Source organism: Hibiscus syriacus, unplaced genomic scaffold (genome assembly GCF_006381635.1).
Source record: "Hibiscus syriacus cultivar Baekdansim isolate YM2019G1 unplaced genomic scaffold, ASM638163v2 tig00110694_pilon, whole genome shotgun sequence".
Taxonomy (NCBI): domain Eukaryota; kingdom Viridiplantae; phylum Streptophyta; class Magnoliopsida; order Malvales; family Malvaceae; genus Hibiscus; species Hibiscus syriacus.
This window is the reverse complement of record NW_024062828.1, coordinates 3,215,214-3,234,729: the sequence shown is the minus strand read 5'-3', so window position 1 is coordinate 3,234,729 and position 19,516 is coordinate 3,215,214. Positions and strand designations below refer to the sequence as shown.

The 19,516-nt window shown below is 35.4% G+C and overlaps 1 protein-coding gene and 1 pseudogene across 1 annotated transcript; both read left to right on the top strand.

Annotated features, from left to right (window-relative positions):
* Positions 1–3,411: 3,411 nt before the first annotated feature.
* On the top strand, positions 3,412–3,930 carry LOC120138518 (probable 2-oxoglutarate-dependent dioxygenase At3g50210; the record flags this gene model as incomplete). The annotated part of the gene is made up of 1 exon (XM_039153965.1): positions 3,412–3,930. A coding segment is annotated over one exon (519 nt), but the record flags the coding sequence as incomplete, so codon positions are not given.
* A 673-nt stretch (positions 3,931–4,603) lies between these two features.
* LOC120138593 lies at positions 4,604–6,648 on the top strand (annotated as a pseudogene).
* The last annotated feature ends 12,868 nt before the right edge of the window (positions 6,649–19,516 follow it).

Below are 19,516 nucleotides of genomic sequence, written 5' to 3'. Positions count from 1 at the left end.
GGAGAAGAGGATGAGAGAGAGGAAACGACAGAAGAGATTGAGAAATGATAAGTTTAACTCTAAATGACATATATATGTGTATGTATAATGGCATTTTTATAATATATTAATAATATATATCAATTGTTTTGGGTTGGGTCGGAGATTTTTACTTTAAACCTGACTCTGACCTGAACCTGATTATATCTCTATCAAAACCCAACCTGACCCAAAACTTGATTTTCAAAGAAAAAAATCCTACCCTATCGAATTGGATCGGGTCATGTACGGGTTATTTGTCTGTTCCTAATCTTATCCCTATAATTAGAAGGCCTCATGGAAGGCATCAAAAGAATATAAGAAATGAGCCTGATGAACCAGTAATATTAACTGAAAGAATGAACAAAAATGGGTTACAATGACATGCACAAAATGTAGAAAAACATGCCACAATAAGAGGTTTGTATACGAAAAATTGGTGGCAACACACCTGTTGTACCACCAAACGGAGGTGAAAAAAATCCTGTAAATGCTAATCAAACATTTTTAATAAATTTAATTAATGTATTAAAATGATCATTTAAATAAATATTGTTCTTTTTGTATGTTTAGAGACCAACAAAGGAGACCAATGCAGTAGGTCAAAGCCGGAATCAACAAGACTCAATAACATAGTAAGGTGGATGATGCTTTCTCATGAGAATTCTCTCACCCAACCTAAACGTCAACCTCAAACACAAGTTGGTGCAAACATAAACCTCAAACTGACTATAAAAGTTATAAAATTATTTATTTTATATGAATGAAAGGATTTTTTTTAGACCAATAATGCTCAGTTACAGTTTGTATGATTTCACTTGTAGGTTAGGAGACCTATAAGGTCCAATCTAGAAGGTCCTACCCAACAACATCAAGGGAGTCGAAACACAAAAGGCTCAGTCAACACAGTCAGGTGGATGATACCTTCTCAGCGTAGCACTTCCACCCAACCTCAACCTTAAATAACATCAAATAAAGTTGCCAAACTATCTGTAAGTGTTAAGTAATCTTATTTAGTGCGTATCATTGCATGGTGAAAGAGTTTGATATGGGTACAATAACATGGATGAATTTTTCCACTTATAGGTTAGGAGACCAATGGGGTCCAATCCAGAGGTCCAAGCCAGCACCATTACAGGAGCCGCAACACACAGGGCTCAGGCAAGATAATTAAGTGGATGATGCCTTCTCAGTAAAGCTCTACCACCCAAAATTCAAACACAAGATCCTACTTTAAAAAGGCCCAGGTGGAAATTTTCTATAAATCAACAACTTTGTGACAATCAACTGTGTACATTTTGTGATAACCATATTTTATGAATTACCAATTGTATTATTTGATGTATTTTTTTTGGGAACATTTGAAAAAATGTCTTGCTGATTAAGATATACTTTTGTTAAACTTAGGGTTTGTCACTTTTTGAGAACATATATTTTGAGTTGTTATACATTACTCCACAAAATTGTAAGTAGAAATGACAGAAGCTGTTGTTTGAATGTCTTTAATATCTTCTCCCATTTTTTCTCTTACTTAAATATGTATGAACATATAAGCAAAAATCAATATATACAGAATTTTATATAAATTCTATATAGTTCAATTTATTATTTCATTTTATAAATGTTCCAATCACACAAATCATTAACATCTCATACATAAAACATTTTTGTTCCAATCAAAAAAATTATTAACATTTCATTCATTTAATAAATACCTTAATAATTACCAAATACTTTCATAATAATTAACATAATATTCTTAACAAAATAACAATGAACAAATACCATTGACAAAATGCATAGTACTTAACATAAATTCTTAACATTTCATAATAGCTCACTTTTAAAGATCCATTCATAAATCATCTTCTAGCTTCAATACTCAATTCATAAATCTTCATCAACCTTCAATACAGAAAATGCAAGTAAGCAAATGCTTCCACCTTCAAAATCCAATTCATAAACCTTCACTACCTATTGCGTAAACCATCTTTAATTTTCATCATCCACAAAAAATGCAGGTAAGCAAAATATAGCATATCAAAGCAAAAATTCACACAATTCTTTCATTTCTTTTTAAGTGTTCTGATTTTTCTAAAAAGACCAACCAGAATCATTTTCGCATGAGAAGTCATTGGTGGCTCGTATCATTTAAAAAAAATTGTAAGATTTGTGTCACCTATTGTCGTAAATATTATTACAATGAATAACACGTCTTCCAGGGTTGTCCTCAGACCATGTTCTCTTCAACACCTTCAAAATTCCACACCTGCATATCAAAATGGGACTCGGACATTGATTCTATCTCCTTCTTCAACCACTTTTCCCTCTTTTTCCTTTCGGTTTGAAATTTTAAGGTTAAAGATGTTTAAATAAATGACCTAATTTATTTTTTATTTACTATACATCCCATGTGACCTGTTTATTATTAAACTATGTCACGTAATCCAACTGTTAATATTAAACTATTCCACATCATCTAACTGTTAAGGAGAAAATGGTTGGACGAGCAAAATAATTAAATATGTAAAGTTCAGTGAACAAATTAGAAAAATTAAAAATACATTGAGCAAAATAAGAGAGAGTAAACTTCAGCGATGAACGGTGTAATTTACCTTATTTGTTAATTAAGAAAAGGGTAAACTATACGAATAGTCCCCTATGTTTTTGGTCTGACCAACTTTGGTCACCAATTTAAAAATTAAGGGGAAATGATCCCTAACGTTATTGATTCGTCCGATTTTAATCCCTAATGTTCTCGATCCGTTCGATTTGTCCCAAAGCCGTTAACCCTTTAATGAAAGTATTATGTGACAATTAAAAAATAATAAATAAATCCATATAAGTCACTAGTTGTATGTGACGTGGAATCAACATTTATTAAAAAATCTCAAAAGCCCCAAAAGCCCACCTGTATTTTTCTTCTTCTTCTTTGCAGCCTGGATCAAACACAAATAAAATACTACTTTCAAACAGAACATTAAGCAAAATAACAATATCATCCATTTTAAAGCCATTCCAAACTTAAGAAGACCCCAATGTTTTCAACTTAAAAAATCTCCCCAACTTAAAACGAAATGCACTACACCACACCTTGGGTTTTTTACAATCAAGGAAGGACGAGAAAGTTTTAGCCTTCCTGAGTTTAGCTTTGGATAAGATATGAAGTATTAAAATCAACTGAGGTAGCTTTTAGAGCAAAGAAGCTAAAGTTGGACCTTTATGCGATACCCATATCGACATTTCCAATTCATGGAATTTTTGTAGTTCGAGTGAGATTCCTTAGTAAAGAGCATAGGTGAAGAACCAAAGAAGATCATCGACTCTATGGCCACCGAATTCCATTCCAATTATCGATATTTCTCCCTTGTTGGCCAGATGCGATGATCCAAAAATATGCCCGGAATTGCTCTTGCATTGGGTGGATCACCAGATGAATTCGAAGGGGAAAGCAGCAGTGATGCAGTTTGGGTGATGCGTCTTATTGGTTACCCTGGTGCATCAATTGCAAACGGAAAAATATGTAAACCTGAAACTAACATCAGATGCGGTGCACACACGGACTATGGTTTGTTAACATTGGTGAATCAAGATGAAAATATCACTGCACTTCAGGTGAGAAACCAATCTGGTGAGTGGATCTCAGCTTCTCCGATTCCCGAAACGTTTGTCTGCAACATTGGTGATATGTTGAAGATACTATCCAATGGCATATACGACTCAACTCTTCACCGAGTTATCAATACATCTACATATCGCGTCTGTGTAGCATATTTTTATGAGCCGAATTATGATGCAACGGTGGAGCCTTTGGAAGTCTGCGTACAAAGGAGTGATGGAACTTGGAAGTTCATAAAAGCTGTTTATGAAGAACATTTAGTTAGCAAAGTTAAAGCAAACTTTGTAATGTAGGAGTTTTGCGTTGAAATTTTCAGGCTAAACTTGTTATCCTCTGATAGTACATTTGACTTCATAATGTATGAAATTGCAGTGATGAAGCTTGAGATGAAAACTGATTGTTCAAAAAAATATATATGTATCGCCCATTCCAGTTTTTGAGGCTGAAAGTAGCAGTTGGCAGTTGACAGTTGAAGACATCTCTCAAGTGAAAGCTGAAACTACTTTCAGTAGCTGTTCCAACATGAAACTTATGTTAAAAGAAAAAATACCTCCTCTTGAATTTCGGGTTTATAGTTTGAAAAGAGAGGTGAGACAAAGATGGAACGAGAAGAAGTTGCATTTTAGAGAATACTGAGAATTTTTAAAAAGATTTTAATTGCGGTTTGTAGTTCCCCCCCCCCCCCCTCTTTTTAGCGTGAAGAAGTAGAAGAAGAAAAAAGAGGAGGAGCACGTGATTTATTTTTTATTTTTAATTATCACATAATACTTTTTGTTAAGGGTTAACAGAAGTTAACGATAAAAGAACTAAAATCGAATGAATTAATGACGTTAGAGGTAATTTTTTCTTAATTTTTAAATTATTAAAATCGATAAGATCAAAAACATAAAGTACTATTTGCATAGTTTAACCTTAAGAAAAGAAGCTACATATATCTCATCCTCTCTTGCTGTCTTGTAACTCTTTCGTGACCGAGTCATGAGACCAGTGACTGATTTAGCAACTAGAATAAGCCGAGCAATGATCTCCGCATCCAACCACTCAGTCCCAAACCCGACTTAGACTCCGTCTCTTGAACAGACACTTAAGCGAATTGGTTGTCGTGACTCACTGAGTTCCTCACTTGTTCCCCCACGTCATCGACTCTTTCCCCCCATTCATAATGCTCTTGCTCTCGGCTTCTTCAACTGGGCGTCTCAGAAACCTGGATTTTCCCACGTTTAAGTCTTTTATCAGTCAATTCTGAACTCTCTCTTATCTTCCCGTTAATTCAATGCTATCGAAGCCATTTTAAAGCAAGCCGAAGCTCAGAAACTCTCTCTTGACTCATCGGTTTATCGCTCTTTAATTAGTTCATTGATCAAAGGAAAGAAAACCCAGAACACATTCCGGTTTTTTAATGAAATCAACTCGTTGAATGCAGAACTTGGATCCGAGTCATGTAACTCACTTTTGGCTGCCTTATTTTCGGATGGGTACTTTGCTGATTCGCTGAAAGTGTTTGATGAAATGTCTCAGAAAGGTATTATTTTTAATACACTTGGGTTTGGTTTGTTTATTTGGAGTTTGTGTAAAAATGGTGAATTGAGTAAAGTTTTGAGTTTGATAGATGAAGTTAAAAAGAAGAATGCTTGGGATGTTAATGGATCAATTATCGCAGTTTTGGTAGTTCATGGACTTTGTTTCTCATCAAGAGAATCAGAGGCTTTTTGGGTATTGGAAGAGTTTAGCAGTAGAGATTGCAAACCGGATTTTATAGCTTATAGGATTGTAGCTGAGGCGTTCACGATGATGAACAATGTAGCTGACAGAGAATTGATTTTGAAGAAGAAGAGAAAGCTTGGAGTGGCTCCAAGGAGTAATGATTATAGGGAGTTTATCTTAGGGCTGATTATGGAGAAACGGATAAGTGAAGCAAGGGATTTAGGTGAAGCTATTGTGAGTGGGAATTTTCCTATTGAAAATGATGTTTTGAATGCATTGATAGGATCAGTTTCGAGGATCGATCCCGGTTCAGCAATCATGTTCTTGACTCATATGGTTGAGAAAGGGAGATTGCCCACTATGTCAACCTTGAGTAGTTTGAGTAAGAATTTATGCAAGCATAGCAAGGGTAATGAATTGTGGAAATTTTACCAAGTTTTGTCTTCTCATGGTTATTTATCGGATTTGGAGAGTTATAATGTGATGGTTTCATTCTTGTGCAGGGCTGGGAGATTAAGAGAGGCTTATAAGGTTCTTCAGGAGATGAAGACAAAAGGGTTAAGCCCACGTCTTATTTTACAATCATCTTATGGAAGCATGTTGTGGAGAAGATTTAGTGCGTCCTGCCAAAAGGTTATGGGATGAAATGTTTTCAAATGGGTGCCCAGGAAATTTGAGTACTTACAATATCCTCATTGGAAACCTCTCACAGATAGGGGAAGTTAAAGAGGCCGTGCATCTTTTTCATCTTATGACAGAGAAAGAGGTAACACCAGATGCTACGACTTACACAATCCTTCTTGAAGGACTTTGTCAAGAATCAGATTTTAAATCTGCTTTCGAAATCTTCAATAAATCTGTTGAACAGGATGTGAGGCTTGCACAAACAGTATTGAGCACTTTTGTCATGCGTCTCTGCAGAAAAGGTTATGTTCATTTAGAATACACCTGTTTCTTGAATTTGACTTGTTTTCTTTTATAAGTTTCTCAACCAAAGTTAAAACAAATATGGTATGGTTCTTGCAGGTCAGTTTCTTGTTGCTTCTAAGTTGCTGTGTGTTCTAAATTCTGATATAGCACATTCAGATGCCCATGTTGTTTTGCTGAAATGGTTAGCTGATGCTAAAGAGATTCAATCAGCAATTAATCACATACAACGGGTTCGAGAAACCTCACCTTCGACCTTACAAGTTATATTAAGCAATCTGGGTACATATGTTTCCCCCACTTCGAGATCGGATTCTATAAATCAGCTGCTTTATGCAATAAAGAAGAAAGGTCAGCTAGATTGCAACATTTGCAAGTAAAAGCAAGTGTATGATTTGAAACTCCCCTCTTTGTAAAATAGAACTTAACAATACCGAAATCAATTGAGGTATACTGCTGTTAGCATATTACTTGTTGTTCTTATAGTCTGCAGTTTCCTTAAGAATTTTGTATCCGTTCTTACCAGGGACTTAAATAGCGGTCCGCTACCGCAATAGCGTCCACTATATAACAGTAGCCGTGTCATTCGATACTGTTATCGTATAACAACAATCACTGTAATGACGCTCATTATATCCGCAATCGCAATAAACGCAACATAACTGAAACGCGATCACAACCACAATTTAAATCCCTAATTCTTACATATTCAATTATTTGCCTATATGTATTTTTGTAGATATCCAAGTATTTATTTAGCAATTAGAATCAATATATAGCAAGTGAGTGTACAAAAGAAACGATTTTAGTTTTCTCTTAAACTAAACCTGTCCATTTTGACTGTTAACATTCAGTTATTAAAACACAAGCAAATGTTTAATCCATTTAACTCTTAAAATCAGAGCTATCAAATCTCATATCAATTGATTTTAATATTGTCATTTGTCTATATATATATATATATATGATGTCGTTAAATTAATATAGGATTAATAGAAATATTTAAAAATATTAATTATTTAATTATTTTATTGCAATATACAAGTTAAAAATATAAATTTTGAAATTCAATATACAAGTTACAAATATTTAAACTAATCTCTTTGTTTGACTTTTTTTTTGTATATTATGCGCATGTTTATCAGTCTATTTGGCACATTTTAATTAGGGATGACGATTTTTCTCGAAATTAATGGGTTTTGACCTGATCCAATCCGATAGGGTCGAGAGTTTTGGTTCAGGCCGGGTTTTATATAAGATTAGGTCGGGTCAGGTTCTAGTGGAGAGTGAAAACCTCTGACCCAAGCCGGGAAGAATAGAACAATTTTTCATATAAATTTATGGATAATTACTATAATACACCCTCTCTATAGTATTTTTAATTAGGTCATTAATTTATGTTGGGTTGGATTGGATCGAGCCGGGTTTGAATGGAGAGTATATATTTTTTGGGTTGGGTCGAATTCAGTGGAAAATATATATTTATTGCGTTGGGTTGGGTTAACCAAAAACCCGGTTCAACCCGACCTGTTGCCATCTAGTGGCACGTTTCCTCTGCCTTATGGCACGTTGTTTGTCTACCTCTGTGTTTGATGTGTGATCGTGTAGAGATTCTCATGTCACTTGTATCTGATTTGTGATTGTCAGTGGTCTTTCAGTGATTAGATTTCTTTTCATGGTTATTTGTCGATGTATTCAGATCTATTTGTGAAGCAACCTATAAGTTTGCTTTGACTCGCTCGTCACTCTTTCATCCTCCCTAAAACATCTAGTTCCATAGAGATAAAAGAGTATTGTTGATAATTATTAGGTTATTATGGATGATGAACATCATATTCAAAAGAAGTCTTCGACTATTATTGCATCTTTGAAGTTTATTTTATTTTATTTCGATAAAATTCATTATTGTTTTGAAGTTCGAAAAAATTAGAAAAGGTTTACACACGAAATGAAAATGTCCAGAACATGGTGACATGGTTTCGCCCAATTATTAAAGTCAAGTTTGGTGACATGGGTTTGTGATTTCTTGTTGATGGAATGATTTTTGTCTTGTCTTGACAAATTAAAGGATCGAACGATTGCAACATCCCAACTGTCCAAAAATAATGTTTACTTGACCCATTTTTATCCCTAAAATTTAATTAAACTAACAAGCTACATTAATCCATTAGGCACTTCCTGCCTTCCAATAATATATTATTCGTAAATAGCACAGTTGGAAATTTTTGTTGTAGTTAAGCTATAACTAATCCATCAAGATAAGGTATGGCTTTAAGCCACCTTTGTTTTCCTTTTTCTTTTTGAGAAAAAAATTGGTCTAATTATGATTTTGGTCTCATTATCATGTTAAAATTTAGTTGATATCATTTTTTGAATTAATCACTGATATTCGATCAATTAATCGATAAATCCAGATCAGGTATTGCAAGGAGATGCCAACTCTTCTAACCCAGTTTGCTCTATTGCAAATGTCAAAGTTCGAACTCCTGACATTGCTTAAGGAATCTAGTGCCTCGTCACACTAGACCAGCGAGTTATTTGTAAAGTTTAATTGATATTGTTAAAATATTTGATTTATATTTTTATAAATTCACTAATATATTTAAATCGATAATACTATTAGTTGATGTTGTTAAAATAAAGATCTAATATTTTTAATCATTATTTGTTAACATAACAAAAATCACATAAAAATTGATAAACCACACTCAATCAATAATAGATTTATATGTGAATTTAAATATTTGATATTACTTTTCTTAAGTTATGCCATTATTTTAATGACAATAATTACTAGTGTTACAACTTTAAAAATATTAATATTAATAAGTGTTGGGTACAATAGATAGGTATGTTGTACTTCAATAGAGAGAAATTCAAACCTTAAAAAGATAATAAATATATACAATTCTTGATCTAGATTAATCAATTTATTGATCTAATATCGATAGTTACAAAAAAATAAATTTAAAATTTTAATATAATAGGAGTAGTAAAAATGAATGCATTAAATAGTAAATTAATATTTTTAATAGAAATCGCTAATTTCATTAAAAGAAAAATACATAGAATAAGAATGAATGTTTACAACCATAATCGTAAACTAAACACTTAAATATATTCTTATAACATTAACACAAGAAATTAGTTACTTGAGATCATACAAAGACCATATAAGCAAAATGTTAAAAACCCAACAAAAATACTCGAATAAAGATAGATATGAATAGATTTGACTGGATCGAAAAACGAACCACAAAAGAGGATGAAAACTATCGAAAGACTACTGACAAACCATATATCAGAGTCGAGCGACGTGAGAAATTATCCACGAACGCAACCAAGTATCCCAATCCAATCTGAGGTCCAAAGCAAGGAAGATCACTAAGATAACAAATAAGCACCATCTTAATAAGTCGATGTTTCGACAAATCCAACCTTAAAAAAAGATAAAAACGATAACAACAATGAAACGATTTAAAACGTATCAAAAGACATAAAAAATCATGTTAATGATATTAGTATGCATGGTTAGCGTGTTGCTCGTTGTAACACCATACACCTAATGACAGTTGTCTAATAGATATTAGTTTTTAGGGTTCCTCTTTAGAATATAATGAAGCTTATTTTATAAATGTAGAGATGACAGCTTTATATACACACTGCCATACAGCTGCAACACCAGACACTTAATGACAGATGTCTAACAGATTACTCAACAGCCTAACAAAATAATAACAACTTTGTAAACGTCAGTAGTACACTAACCATGCATACTAATATCATTTGCATTCCCCATACTTTATCAAGCTTCAAGAGAAACAGAGTCCGCCATATACAACTTTTGACGATAAAATGGAAAATGAGACTTAGCTAGTGGTTTGATGAAACCATCCGCAAGTTGGTGTTGGTGTTGGTGTTGGTGTTGGTGAGGAATACAATTGACGCAAATAGCACCATCAGCAACCTTTACACGAACAAAGTACACATCAAGTTCAACATATTTGGAACGCGAATGAAAAACTGGATTAGCACTCATAACTACGACACTCGTACTATTACTCTAAATAACAGGAACATTAACACATGAAATACCCATGTCATTGAGAAGAGAACAAAGCCAAACAACTTCAGACACAACATCATTAACCCCTCGATACTCAACTTCTATCGTGGATTGAGAGAAACTTTTGCTTATTCGAACACCAAGATACAAGATTTTCACCAAGAAACACACAATAACCTTGATATCGAGCGACGATCATCAGAGTTACTCACCCAATCAACATTATAAAAGGCTCGAATAGACAAGGAACTTGCTGCAGAAGCACAAAATCAACTCATAGTCAATAGTCACTCAAATTTCAGAGTATACGTTTAACGGCCAACCAATGTAGCTCACATGGTTGGTGCATGTATTGTTCCACATGACCAACACTATAAGCAATACAGGTCTAGTATGACAAAGATAAAGTAAAGCTCCAATAATACTCCGATAAAGTTGGGGATCATCAAGAGGTAGACCCACATCTTGAACCAATTTAGGTGAAACAACCATAGGAGTTGGAGTAGACCAAGCATCAACCATGTCCGTATGATCAAGCAATTCACGGATAAATTTGTGTTGGCTCAACTTCAACATACCATCACTTCGAACAACTTCCATACCAAGAAAATAATTCAACTCTCCAAGGTCCTTTAATGAAAATTCAAGACCAAGTAACCGAACCACATCCTCAATCAGCTCATCAGAACTACCTGTGATAACAATGTCATCAACATAAAAAAAATACACATAAAAGGACCATTCTCCCATTAAACAAACAAAGATGCATCAATTTGTGTCCCCACAAATCCAATACTAAGTATTGAAGTTTCGAATATCAATTACGTGGTGCTTATTTCAAGCCATACAATGCTTTGTTCAACTTACATACAAGTTTGTCGCTATTGGACGAAACCTGCTCAAACTCAGGAGATTGGACCATAAACACTTCTTTAAGAAGCACACCATGAAGAAAAGCATTATTAACATCAACTTGTCGAAGTTTCCAATTGTATTGAACAGCTAACGACAATACCACATAATCCTTGCAGGTTTGACCACAGGGTTGAACGTATCCCAAAAATCCGAGGAAGGAACATAAGAGAAACCCTTTGCAACAAGCTTGGCCTTGTACTGAGCAACAAAACCATCCAGAATTTTCTTGATCCTGAATAACCATTTACATCCAACGTTGGTTTGTACTCCGAGTAAAGGAACTAACAACCGTGTATCATTTTAATGAGGGCATCATATTCAGAAATAACAGCTTCCTACCAATGAGGAGAAGCTAACTCCTACCAAATCGAAGTTGGTTCAAAGCCACCAGTATCATATCGTGCTGCATGAAAAACACGAGGCTTAAAAACACCACGCTTGCTCTGAGTAACCATATGATGTTGGTTAGTCACCGAAGGAGAAACTGTTGAAAGTACTGTTAAGTTCAAAGTTTGGAAACCAACTTTGAAAAAATGATTTTCAAAGTTTGGTAAATGTTTTTTTTAAATGGTTTTCAAATTTTGGTAAATGTTTCTTTAAAAAATAGTTTTTCAAAGTTTGGTAGATGTTTGTTGAAAAATGATAATGGAATAATAACAATTAATCCCTAGACTTTAGGGTATTTACAAGATTAAGTTCTTGAGCTTCAACTATAAATACCCTAGCTCATTTAGCTTCAAAACCATCCCAAAATCATTTTCTTTCTCCCAATACTAGAGAGCTTTCTTGTGAGCAGTGAGTGTTTTGTAAACATATGTAAATTTTCTCTCTTAGTAAAAGATCTGCAGCAGTCCAGAGACGTAAGCAAAATTGGTTGAACTCCGTTATCAATTTCGGGTATTATTTTTCTGCTTTTATTTTGCATTCTCACTAATCTGGTTATAGGGAAATTACTCGTACTCTGTTTATTTCCCAACAACTGGTAATCAGAGCTTTTGGTTGTGAATTGTGTCAATTTTTGCAAGGTTACTATTCATTACTATTCACGTGAATGGTAAATAGTGAATAGTGAATTTTGTGAATAGTAAAATTTTGTCGGCGATACGAATTTGTCGACGGAGGTGTTCTAATACACGACGGTTCGCGAAAATTGTTAGAACGATCCAAAGAAGCCAGATTCGAGTGGTAACGATGGCTACAGACAAAGGGAAGGTGAAAATTGAAAAGTTCGATGGTGCGGACTTTGGCTTTTGGAAGATGCAGATTGAAGATTTTCTGTACTAGAAAAATCTATATCAACCTCTCTCAGGAAAGCAACCAGAGGGCATGAAGAATGAAGACTGGGCTCTTCTCGACAGACAAACCCTCGGAATTATCCGACTGACGTTATCCCGCAATGTTGCTTTCAACATAGCAAAGGAAAAAACCACGACAGGTCTTATGGCGGCTCTCTCCATTATGTATGAGAAGCCATCGGCCTCAAACAAAGTTCATTTGATGAGGCGATTGTTCAATTTGCAGATGGCAGAAGGGGCATCAGTGGCTCAACACCTAAATGAACTCAACACAATCATAACCCAGTTTACTTCCGTGGAAATTGAATTCGATGATGAAGTTCGAGCTTTAATTCTCTTATCATCTCTACCAGATAGTTGGAATGCTTCTGTTACAGTACTTAGCAGCTCGTCAAGAAATAGTAAATTGAAATTCGACGATGTCCGGGATCTGGTATTAAGCGAAGAAATTCGACGGAGAGAATCGGGTGAAGCATCAACCTCCTCAGCCTTGCACACGGAGTCCAGAGGGAGAACTTCAGAAAGAAATTCAAATCATGGAAAATCCAAATCCAGAAGGGGGAAATCAAGAACAGGAAAGAAAGATTTTACCTGTTATAACTGCGGCAAGAAGGGTCACTTTAAAAAAGATAGCCAAGCACCGAAGAAAAATATTGGTGCACAGGAATCTGCTAATGTGACAGAGGATACAGGTGATGCCATTATTCTAAGCGTCAACAGTTCGATTGAATCATGGATCTTTGATTCAGGTGTATCTTTCCACTCCACCCCATGCCGAGAAATCATGGAGAACTATGTCAGTGGTGATTTTGAGAAGGTTCATCTAGCTGATGATGAAACCTTGAAGATCGTCGGAAAAGGAGACATCCGATTAAAGTTACCAAACCAGACCACCTGGACACTAAAAGGAAAAAGACATATTCCTGGCCTCAAAAGAAATTTGATTTCTGTAGGACAGCTTGATGGAAAAGGATATAACACAACTTTTTCAGGCTGTGAATGGAAGATTACCAAAGGAGCACTCGTCATTGCTCGTGGTAAGAAGACTGGTACTCTCTGTGTAACCTCAAATTTAGAGAATATCATTGTAGTAGCAGATGCTGATGAAAAATTAAACCTATGGCACCAAAGGTTTGGCCATATGAGCGAGAAAGAGATGAAGACACTTTTGTCAAAAGGGAAACTGTCGGATCTAAAGAGTGTAGATGTCGGACTATGCGAGGATTGCATCTTTGGCAAACAAAAGAAAGTCAGGTTTGCAAAGATTGGCAAGACACCCAAGGCAGAAAAGTTAGAGTTGGTTCATACTGATGTATGGGGACCATCTCCAGTTCCATCTCTTGCAAGCTCATTATATTATGTCACCTTCAGAAAATAGAAAGCCGTGGTGGAAAATGAGACTGGTTTGAAAGTCAAGCGGTGAGGTCTGACAATGGACGAGAGTACAAAAATAGAAGATTCAGAGATTTTTGCGCAAATAATGGGATCAAGATGGAGACAACAGTTCCCATGACACCGCAACAGATTGGCGTAGCAGAACGCATGAACAGAACTCTGAATGAACGTGCCAGAAGCATGAGGATACATGCCGAATTACCCAAATTTCTATGGGCTGAAGCTATCAACACTGTAACTTACCTAATCAACTGTGGGCCCTCAGTTCCCTTGGATGGTGGAATACCGGAGGAAGTTTGGAGCAAGAAAGAAATAAACCTTTCACATTTAAGAGTGTTTGGTTGTATTTCTTATATACATATAGACTCTGCTGAAAGAAGTAAACTTGATGCTAAGTCCAACAAATGTGCCTTTATTGGTTATGGTGGTGATGAGTTCGGTTACCGATTTTGGGACTACGAAAATCAGAAGATCATCAGAAGCAGAGATGTCATTTTCAATGAGAATGTGATGCACAAAGACAGGTCAACCATAGAATCAAGTAGCTCAAATATCGAAGCTGAAACAAAAGAATTTGCTGAGTTTGAGGAGATTTCTGGAAATGATGTTCAGATCAGTCCTGAAGCAGTTCAAGAAGAACCATACACACCAGAACTAAGACGCTCCTCCAAAATTCCTAAACCAACCCAGCGTTATTCACCTTCTTTGCACTACTTGTTGCTGACTGACAATGGTGAACCGAATTTCTATGATGAAGCAATGGAGGTGGAGGATTCAGTCAAGTGGGAGTCTTCCATGAAAGATGAGATAGACTCGCTTATGTCAAATCAGATGTGGGAATTAACTGAATTACCACTAGGCAAGAAAGCGCTCCATAACAAGTGGATTTATAGGATCAAAGAAGAGCGCGATGGGAGAAAATGCTACAAAACAAGATTGGTTGTCAAAGGCTTTTAGCAAAAAGAAGGTATTGACTACAATGAAATTTTCTCTCCAGTCGTAAAATTATCTACAATCAGACTGGTGTTGAAAATTGTAGCTACAGAGAATTTACATCTTGAGCAGTTAGATGTAAATATAACTTTCCTTCATGGTGATTTGGAGGAAGAAATCTATATGAGGCAGCCAGAAGGCTTAATAGAGGCAGGCAAGAAAAACGTGGTATATAGGTTGAAGAAGAGCTTGTATGGTTTAAAACAAGCTCCTAGACAGTGGTACAAGAAGTTCGATAGCTTCATGAGTAGCAGTGGTTTTACCAGATGCCAAGAAGATCATTGTTGCTACATCAAGAGGTTCAACAACAACTTCATTATTTTATTGTTGTATGTTGATGACATGCACATTGCAGGCTCAGACATGCAAGAGATTATAAACTTGAAGTAAAAATTGTCGAAGCAGTTTGGTATGAAAGATCTGGGCGCTGCAAAGTAGATTCTTGGGATGAGGATCAAGAGAGACACAAAGTCGGGGACTTTGATGTTATCACAGGCTGAGTACATCAACAAAGTACTCTCCAGGTTCAACATGCAAGATGCTAAACCATTAAGTACACCTTTAGGTGTTCATTTTAGACTCTCCAAAGAACAATCACCAAAGACGGAGGAAGAATGTGCACACATGGTGAAGGTGCCATATGCCTCAACAATTGGAAGTCTGATGTATGCCATGGTTTGTACCAGACCATATATTGCTCAAGTAGTGGGAGCTGTTAGCAGGTACATGAATAATCTGGGTAAAGCACACTGGGAAACTGTCAAATAGATCCTCATATATCTGTGGGGTACTACAAACAAAGCACTTTGTTTCAAAGGTGGAGATACAATACTGACAGGCTATGTAGATGCTGACTTAGCTGGAAATGTTGACATCAAAAGGAGCACTACAGGGTATGTCTATACTCTAGGAGGTATTGCAGTGAATTGGATTTCTCAACTACAAAAGATAGTTGCTCTCTCCACAACTGAAGAAGAATATGTCATTATTACGGAAGCCAGTAAGGAGATGGTTTGGCTCTAAAGTTTCTTGGAAGAGTTAGGCAAGAAACAAGAAAATAATGTCTTGTATTGCGACAGTCAAAGTACTATTCATCTAGTAAAGAATCCGTCTTTTCATTCCAGGAAAAAGCACATACAATTGAGATATCATTTTATCCGGTCTCTTCTGGAAGATGGGATTTTGAAGCTTGAAAAGATTAGTGGAGCTTAAAATCCAGTAGACATGTTGACAAAGACGGTGACCACTGACAAACTGAAGTTGTGTTCAACTTCAGTTAACATGTTAGAATAACAGGACCAGAAATACTGCTGCATTGATCGAGGTGTGAAGACATATTAAAATCAATCTTCAAGTGAGAGATTGTTGAAAGTATTGTTAAGTTCAAAGTTTGGCAACCAACTTTGAAAAAATGATTTTCAAGGTTTGGTAAATGTTTCTTTGAAAAATAGTTTTTCAAATATTAGTAGATGTTTGTTGAAAAATGATAATGGGATAATCACAATTAATCCCTAGACTTTAGGGTATTTACAAGATTAAGTCCTTAAGCTTCAACTACAAATACCCTAGCTCATTTAGCTTCAAAACCATCCCAAAATCATTTTCTTTCTCCCAATACTAGAGAGCTTTCTTGTGAGTAGTGAGTGTTTTGTAAACATCTATAAATTTTCTCTCTTAGTAAAAGATCTGCAGCAGTCCGAAGACGTAAGCAAAATTGGCTGAACTCCGTTATCAATTTCGGGTATTATTTTTTTGCTTTTATTTTGCATTCTCATTAATCTGGTTAAAGGGAAATTACTCGTATTATGTTTATTTCCCAATAGAAACAATATCACCCAACACTCCAGGTGCCCCACCACCAACACTAGTCGAGCCAACAACCACGTTACCCTCATCAGCACCCTCATTACTGCACAAAATAGCAGGTAAGATAGGTACAACATCACTAACAATAGTTTCTTGTTGAATAGAGCACGATCCTATAACCACGTCACCTCCAGTAACACCCTCAAAATCACCCAATACAACAAGTACAACAGCACCAGTTGCTCGTCACACTTTTTCACTAGGAGAGCAAGGCACAACAACAGGTGACTCACGTTGTTGAGAGCATATGTGGCCATGCTCATTTGAACCAGTAGAACAAATATCCAATGCCCCAAAAACAACATACAAATCTCCACTAAATTGACATTGCTCGGGAGACAAAGAACTTGCAGGAGAAATAGTAGCAAATGGAAACAATGACTCATCAAAAACCACATGATGGGATAAAAAACTTTCTCAATCGGAGCTAAACAAAAATAACCACGATGTTGAGCATTGCATCCAAGAAATATGAAAGGTTGAGAGCGAAAGTTAAACTTATGCGTATGAAACGGACACGAGCATGGAAAGCAAAGACAACCAAAAACCTATAAATGATCATACTGAGGAGCCTTACCAAAGAGCATTTCAAAAGGAGAAATACTACTCAACAACTTGGTAGGTAACCAATTAATCAAATGAGCTATTATAACAATCACATATGACCAATATTTTAAGGTAACGACGCTTGAGCCAATAGTGTGAGAGTCATATCAACTAAGTGCCGATGCTTCCGCTCCATGACACCATTTTGCTGAGAAGTATAAGGGAAAGTGACACGATGAATTATGCCACTCTCTTGAAGAACTTCGATAAACTCAAAAATTCACCACCCCAATCACTTTGTACTTCCTTAATAGAAACATCAAATTGATTACGCACTATCCTTTGAACCAATCAAAATGCTTCCACAGCTTGAGATTCGGCACATAACAAATAAATCCACACATGATTAGTATAGGCATCCACAAAAGAAACATAAAACTGAAAACCATTTGAAGATACATGCAGAGGTCTCTAAAGATCCGTAAACACCAATTAAAACGGAGCACTATACTTAATATGAGAATCATTAAACGACAAGTGATGATTTTTACCAATTTGACAAGCGGCACAAACATTCTTATTCATCTCATTAGGAAGGACAACATTTCAAGAGCGACTCACTTTTAGCAACACGTCATGAGCCGGGTGTCCTATCCTTCTAGGTCAAAAATCATAGGCCTCACTTGTATCAATATACGCAATATTAGTTTCAATTAAACTATCGCTTGTTTTGACAATCATCGAATCAAATTCATATAAGTTGTTCTTCTCACATCCTTCAAGCAACACCACACCGAAATCCTCATCACGAACGACACAACGATCTGCATAAAATTCCAAGAAGACCCCGTTATCACTTGAAAGCTTCGAAACCGAAAGCAGGTTTTTAGTTATATGCGGAACGTGCAGTAAATCATTCAATTTCAAAGAGCGAGAGGAAAAAGGTAAACTAGAGCAACCGACATTAGTAATACTTAAACCTTTACCATCACCAACAACAAGCTAACCAGCCCCATGGAAGGTGGTGTTATCCTCCAAAACTGTAGCATCAATCGTGACATGGTAGGTTGCACTAGAATCGATGAACCATGAACCTTGTTGATTCCCTCACACAATCAGTCATGTTGCCACGACCATAAACTCCAAGCATAGCAGTATCACTCTGCTCATTACCCTTAAAGCAAGAACAACCACTGCCTAAGGAGTTTGTGTAAGTATACACACTTGTCGAGGGAGCTCAATCGGGAGAAGAATTGTTAACAGCAGTTGCCCTACACCAGGAAAAGACTGATCGAACCTATACTAGCAACGATCAACAAGATGGTCAAGCTTCCTGCAAATTTGGCACTGAAACTTGGATCGACCACATCCCCGATCTCCATAAGAATTATTGGAAGCTCGACCACGTCCACCTTGCCCATAACCAGATTGTAACAGCACAGAAGAATACATAGTACTAAATTGTGCCGCAACGCAGCGGAACGCTCGCATCATAACGTTTTTAAGGTTACCGTGATGCAATATCGGCGCAACACGATAAGGGAACTGCATCACGATTGTTGCAGTAAAAAACTATTACGTAACACCGCAACAAGCTATAAATTACACCGTAACACCTCAACAAACTTTAAATTATCTGAAATATAAAATTACATAGATGAATTGTTCTAATTTAATTCTTAAAAGTGGATTATAAATATATATCATTAATAATATTGTAATAGTTATGTTTAAAATTAGTTACTTAATTTTGAATTAATTAAATTATTTATTAATGTTATTTTAAAATTAAATGAATTTAAATTTAAATTGAATTTTTCTTATATCTAAAATTAACATGATTAATTTTAAATTAAATTTTTATAATAACATTAAGTATCATAATTATATGTTTATATATTATTATATAAATTCTGTATAAGAGAGGAATTCATTTTATAACACTATAATAGTATATGTATTTTATCTATTTACTATGAAACCATAAAATTTTATCTAATCTATAATATAAAGAATAAATAAATAAAGAATATTATAACTAAATTAAAAAAAGAATATATTCCTTGACAAAATAAAAAAGTGATGGTGTGTGCGTAATTGGACTACTTTTAGTTTGATCCATACAAAGAAGAGAAATATACTCAACGCAACTTCAACGCACCACTTTCAAAG